The sequence below is a fragment of the Triticum aestivum genome, chromosome 7B (genome assembly GCF_018294505.1).
Source record: "Triticum aestivum cultivar Chinese Spring chromosome 7B, IWGSC CS RefSeq v2.1, whole genome shotgun sequence".
In the NCBI taxonomy this organism is placed as follows: domain Eukaryota; kingdom Viridiplantae; phylum Streptophyta; class Magnoliopsida; order Poales; family Poaceae; genus Triticum; species Triticum aestivum.
The window spans coordinates 605,632,852-605,638,514 of record NC_057813.1 but is presented as its reverse complement, the minus strand read 5'-3'; the positions used below and the strand labels follow the sequence as shown (position 1 = coordinate 605,638,514).

At 48.1% G+C, this 5,663-nt stretch overlaps 1 protein-coding gene across 1 annotated transcript; it reads right to left on the bottom strand.

The window, feature by feature from the left end:
• Nucleotides 1-445: 445 nt before the first annotated feature.
• LOC123162473 (uncharacterized) lies at nt 446-4,837 on the bottom strand (the record flags this gene model as incomplete). The annotated part of the gene is given in 6 exon segments (XM_044580258.1): nt 446-2,378; nt 2,467-2,607; nt 2,694-2,838; nt 3,685-3,788; nt 4,065-4,197; nt 4,670-4,837. Coding segments are annotated over 6 exon segments (2,184 nt in total). The 3' UTR covers nt 446-758.
• Nucleotides 4,838-5,663: the final 826 nt, after the last annotated feature.

The window sequence follows — 5,663 nt, the reverse complement described above, 5'->3', positions numbered from 1 at the left end:
AGGCAGGCCCGCCGCGCCGCCAGGCCAGATCGGCCCTTGGCCGAGGCAGCCGCCGCGCCGCCAGGCCAGATCGGCCGCGCCACCCATGCCGCGGGGCGCCGCACCACCCCCACGGCGCAGGCAAGAGGGAGGACCCCCGCCACCGCCGTCAGCCCCGGGCCATCGCCGGCGGCGTCCTTCGGCGGCGGCGGAGGGAGGGGAGGAAGGGAGGGGAGGGGACCGGCGGCGGCTAGGGATCGAGATCCCGCCCGAGTCGCCCGAGCGATAACGAAAAGTTCGGAATCTGGAGAATGTTCTGTTCCCATGAACGACATTTTAAAAGCATGATACAGAATCATGATAATTTGGAGAAATAATAAAGGTGAAGAGAAAATCTCTATGGCTTCATAATCAAAATGTACACATATATCAAAAAATTCTGAAGTACTAGTACATGATGGAGCAATGAAAAAAATCTGGAACTGCAGTCTGCAGTGTATCTGTATGCATCAAAAACCAATGTGCTATCGACTGAACCAAAAGAACGAAACCGAAATCCTATCACCTGTATCCTGTTGACCCCTGTACCAATTCCACTATCTAGACAAGCACCACCCACTCCAGCAGTGATAACTCAAGCTGGAAAAAATACACCAATTGTTGGAAAAAAGAAGAAATACAGCAGGTGTGAGCTCCAACTCGCAATGACGAAACTGTCAGAAAGCTCCAATTCTGAAAGTATACACAGGCCAAATATATTCAGTCTTTGTGCCTCCTCCTCAAGCATTCCTCAGGGCCATGACCCGGGCAGCCAGTTCCTCAAAGTCCGGCATCTTTGGGTGCACGCGCACACCCCCAGGACAGTCTGACCGCATTGAGGTGGACCGAGCAGGAACCTTGGCAGCTTCACCCGGGCTCATGGACTCTGGCGGTAGCGAGACTGCTCTTCCTGGAGTGTGCACAGAACCGTTTTGCTGATAATGTGTTTGGGCTCCATGACAGTTAGCAGTTCTGCTGGTTTCTACTGTTGTTTTGGTTTCATCTGTACCTGAACCTTTCTTGCTATAATGCATCAGAAGCTTGTCCATCATCCTCTCCTCCTCATCGGGATCTCCGCCATGCACATCAGTGTTCCTGCTATTGAGTCGATGATGACCGTTTGCAGCCCGAGGCAACAGATTACCAAAGTCAATAGCAGTCTCAGCTTCACCTGCTTTAGGCTGCTGCATGGATCCATCGTAGTCATCGTCATACAGAACCCCGTTTCTCATGCCTGAGTGACTTGGTCGACCACTAGGAGTTCTCTCAACATTCCTGCCATTACCAACACCATTGCCCTTCCGGTCATAGCCATCGGTAGCACTAGCACCCTTGTGTTTGCTTGGTTGTATCATGTGACTGTTGCCCTTTTGGCTTGTGACCTTTTCACCGTTAGGTGCCTCATCAAAAGCAGGTGCTGCTGGCCTCCTTCTAACAGAAACAGGCCGAAGCACATCTTTGTCAGCCAAGCGATCTGTCCGTTCACTCATATTGCAGTTGCTGTCAATTGGTCTTGCAGGATCATCCTTCACAGGCTGCATGCCAAGCTTAGGTTTGACATAAGGAGGCTGCACATTAGCCACCTTGTGTGGCGCTCGCTGTCCATTTTGCACCGTGTGTCTGAGATCTTCCAAGTGCTGTGGTCTGCCACGCAAGCAACTGTTGCCCTCTTCTTTTTCATCACAATCCCTTCCCTTCGCTCCATTCGGATTGGAAATAGGAGGGGGCCTGTTTGTAGTTTTACCACTTGAAGCATTCAGTGAAGTAGGCCCTTGATTCTGCAGGCCAAGAGCTTTGCACCCTAAGTTTGCATGTCTTCTGGTATAATCAGGACGGCCAGGTATGGGTGATCGGTGGTGATAGCCAAGCCCCCTGTTATTCTCTTTTTCAACACCATGTTCTTTCTTTGTTTCTTTTGGCTTCACAATTGGTGGAACTATTCTGTTGCTTTCTGTCTCAGGAAATTTCACCGAACCAGATCCTTGTTTCGGTAGGCCATTGATATCTAGCTCCACAGCTTCCATCAGCTCCTTCTCGGAAGGGCGGGCATCTTTTTTCTTCAGTTTCTGAACTCGCCTTTGAGCTTCCTCTCTTTCCGTTTGCAGAGGAGATACTGATTTCTCCAAATGTTCCTTACCATCAGCTTTGTCAGCATGCCACCTTCTGGTATTATCATCTTTCTGAGCGTTCTCTCTTTTCAAGTCCAAAGGAGAAACTGATTTCTCCAACTGTTCCTTACCATGAGATTTATCAGAATTTTTCCTTCCAGTATTATCATTTAACCGACCATCATCGTTCTGCTGGATGGGCAAAGGCACTGCCAGTTCACCCTTTTCCATTGAATCCTTTTCGAGAAGATCCTGAAATACAAAATCCAAGATGCCAAGTTAACGACACACGTCATTGTTCGAGTAGTAAATTCATGTACGCAAGTTCATGTAAACATACATCTTCCGACTCCCGTGCAGCCCACAACTTGATTTCCAATGCCCTCATGTCAAAACCAACTGAGGATTCTTCAGCAACACTTTGCATTACTTGAAACTTTTCCTCATCTGTAAATAATTCAGACTCAAGTTTCCGGATAAACTGCAGGTACAAGAAACATTAATGAGGTTAAGTAGAACCCTATGAAGCAGTTTAACGGCAATAAATTATTGGAACATCTCTCGCACCTCCAGGCTAACAAAAGGCTCAAGGGAACCACCATATCTTTCTGTGAATATATGCCTTAAGTCACACAGTTCAGGCAAGTCTGGGAACCGAGCAGTAGCAAAAATCAGAGTTGACACGGCCTCCATGGCTTCCTGGGGGCAATCCCTGTTGATGCAAAAATGAACGAGTGTAGTGATGAATTGCACCATGAAGATAATTAAACTACCTGTTTGCTTGCACCCCTAAGATACTGTTACCGGTTATATTCATTAACTGAAGCTCCAAAATAAAATCCTTGTGATAACACTAAAACTAGAGCATAAAAAGAATCAAAGAGATATGTATTATGGATTAACACTCTGTTTCATCGCCAAAAAAAAGACTTTAAAACTCTGTTGCCACACTGATTTTATCCTAAAGCAATCACAAGCGAGCACTGCTTGGTGCACAACGTTTTATGCACGATGGTTGAACGACGAGCTGTAGTAGCTATCCATCAGAGTATGTATGCGGCTGACAACCATTGATTAGAGTGTTGTGTGCACCATCGGGTAGAAAAGTGTCGTGTGCACAGTCATTCCGATCACAGGCATACTAATAATGGTTAATTGGCCTTTCTTGAAAAGAAAAAAAAGGTCAATTGGCCTTTACTATTTTATATTCACTAACTGAAGGTCCAACAGAAAGGTTTTTGTGTAGCCTAAACTAGACCATCAGCTGGATGTGTGGTTCACTTCATGCAGAGGCTACGGTCTTCCATTACCCACGAAAAACTACACCATCAGAAGAATATTATACCGTGGATGCTACGGCCCTGCTAAATCGATTCCTTAATAAAATGCCACACAGGGGTCCCACTAAGAGAGTTTAGTTGGGATGCATAACTCTCTTGGCCATTAACAAACTTTGCTTCCCGTTGACCACAGAAATAGTGGGACATCCTTCCCTGCTGTTTTGACCCAAGGAATACAAAATTAAGGGTACAGAGTTGAATTAACCAGATAGATATACCTCTGTTTCTGCAGGCTGTTGAGTTGTTTTCCAAGGAAATCGCAGTATTGCTCAATCATGTCATAGCACGAAGCATGGTTCATCTCCATTATCAGCGCATCCATCTGGAAGCAGAGACAGGAAACAGAACTAGAAGTTCAGTCATTACAGTCAGGATTCTTCTCTAGTTTACAGTCAGAATTCTTCTCTAGTAAATGACTAGAACTTGACGACCAATCAGTCGAAGCTTTTGCCAGCTTTTTCGGTGGAGGAAGGGGGCCAGAGCGCAAAAATATTCTCTGATTCGGCTTCAACCAGAACCATTCGTACCAATCCTGAGCAATGTACTTCAGCAGTGAAATGCTGCGCCAGGAGAGAACTACCAAGAGGAAACATCTTACCCGTCCGAAGGCATGGATGTCGAGGCCGTTGGCGAGGAGGTCGGCGACGTCCTTCTTGAGGAAGCCGATCATGGCCTGCTTCTTCCGCCGTATGACGACCAGCCGCGTCCGGGTGCATTTGAAGGCGTGCTTGCTGCAACATTGTTCAGCAACCCAGCGCTCGGTTAGCCAAATAATCCAGCACCACACGATGTTTATATATGCGACCAACAAAAATGAAATTAACACAACCGAATCGCCCGGAAATGCAACTGGAGATGGAATCCCAAATTCGACGCGACACGGGGTATTTTTCCTTGTAAAACAAAGCAGAGAATCGGCCGGGGAAAACAGCCTCCAAATGCGGAGGAAACTGGCCACGAACCCAACGAGTTCGGAAGCACGAAGCGGAACAAAATCCCGAACATTACGCCGCGTGGATTGGAGTCGCGCAACCCAGGAACCGAGCAGCAGAGCAGCATCTGGAGACACCGGATTCGAAAATAAGATGAAGGAAGCGCCCATCTGAGCAGCAACCCCGCCCCGAGGACTCCGACGAGCTCGCCGGAACCCGGCGAACACACGCGAAACTAGCTATAGCAGCGAACCAGCAGCGAATCCCTTACCATCGGTTGTAGAACTTGGAGTTGATGAGGCCGTCGAACATCTTCCTCCGCCTCCCCTCTCCCGGCCCTGTCCTCCTCCTCTGCTCCCTCCCCTCCCGCCTGAGTCGCCTCCCTTCCTTCCTCCTCTTCGACCAGCGGGCGGGGCTCCCGACGGCGGCGTCAAAGCATCACGGGGTCGGCGGAGGAGAGAAGCTACCACGCGAGGCGGCGAGAGGGAGGCGGTTGGGGGAAGTGGAGGTGGAGGAGGTGGCGGTGGTGGGCTGCACAGATGACAGAAGGAGAAGGGAAGGAACGGAAACTCGGTGCAGAAAAGGCTGTTGCGTCGCAGGCGTGTGTCAGCCTTGCGGGAGGGGGGAGGGGCGGCCAGGTGGCGGCCCGGGGTTTCCGCCGGTCGCGGGCCGCGAGATCGGGGATCGACGGCGGGGATCGGATGCGAGGCGGAGGATCGTAACTAACCAGCCGATAAAGCTCGCTCCCAACGAAAAGCAACAACAAACTGGATTTTGAACTCTGGAGCCCCTCGCAGAGTATTACTGGCCCGTTGCAGAGCATTGGCTGATTTTCAAATATCATTTGATGTTTTTTATGAAAAAAAAACAGGTTACAAAAAAATTCAAGTTTAGCAAAGAAATATGTAAATGTGTGATTTTAGTAGACGTTTGTGTTCCGTTTCATGATATTAACTAGTTTCGTAATATTTCTATTAATTTAGCTTGTTTCTTTCTATGGTATGCTTAGAAATCATTAATTCAGTACGGTTTTAAGATAGAAGTTTGAACTCCCTCGTTGACGGGGGCGCATTGCATGAAGGTGTATGCACGGGTTTGCATTTTGTAATTGCAAAAACAGAAGGAAACATTGCTTGATGATATAGTGTTCCACAAAGAATGATTAGAAAGCATTAATTCTGAAATAGTCTACAAATGATAGTTACATCATATCGTTAACCTTAACTGAAGGGTTGGGGGTGTTGAAAATAGTGAAGGGTGTGTGT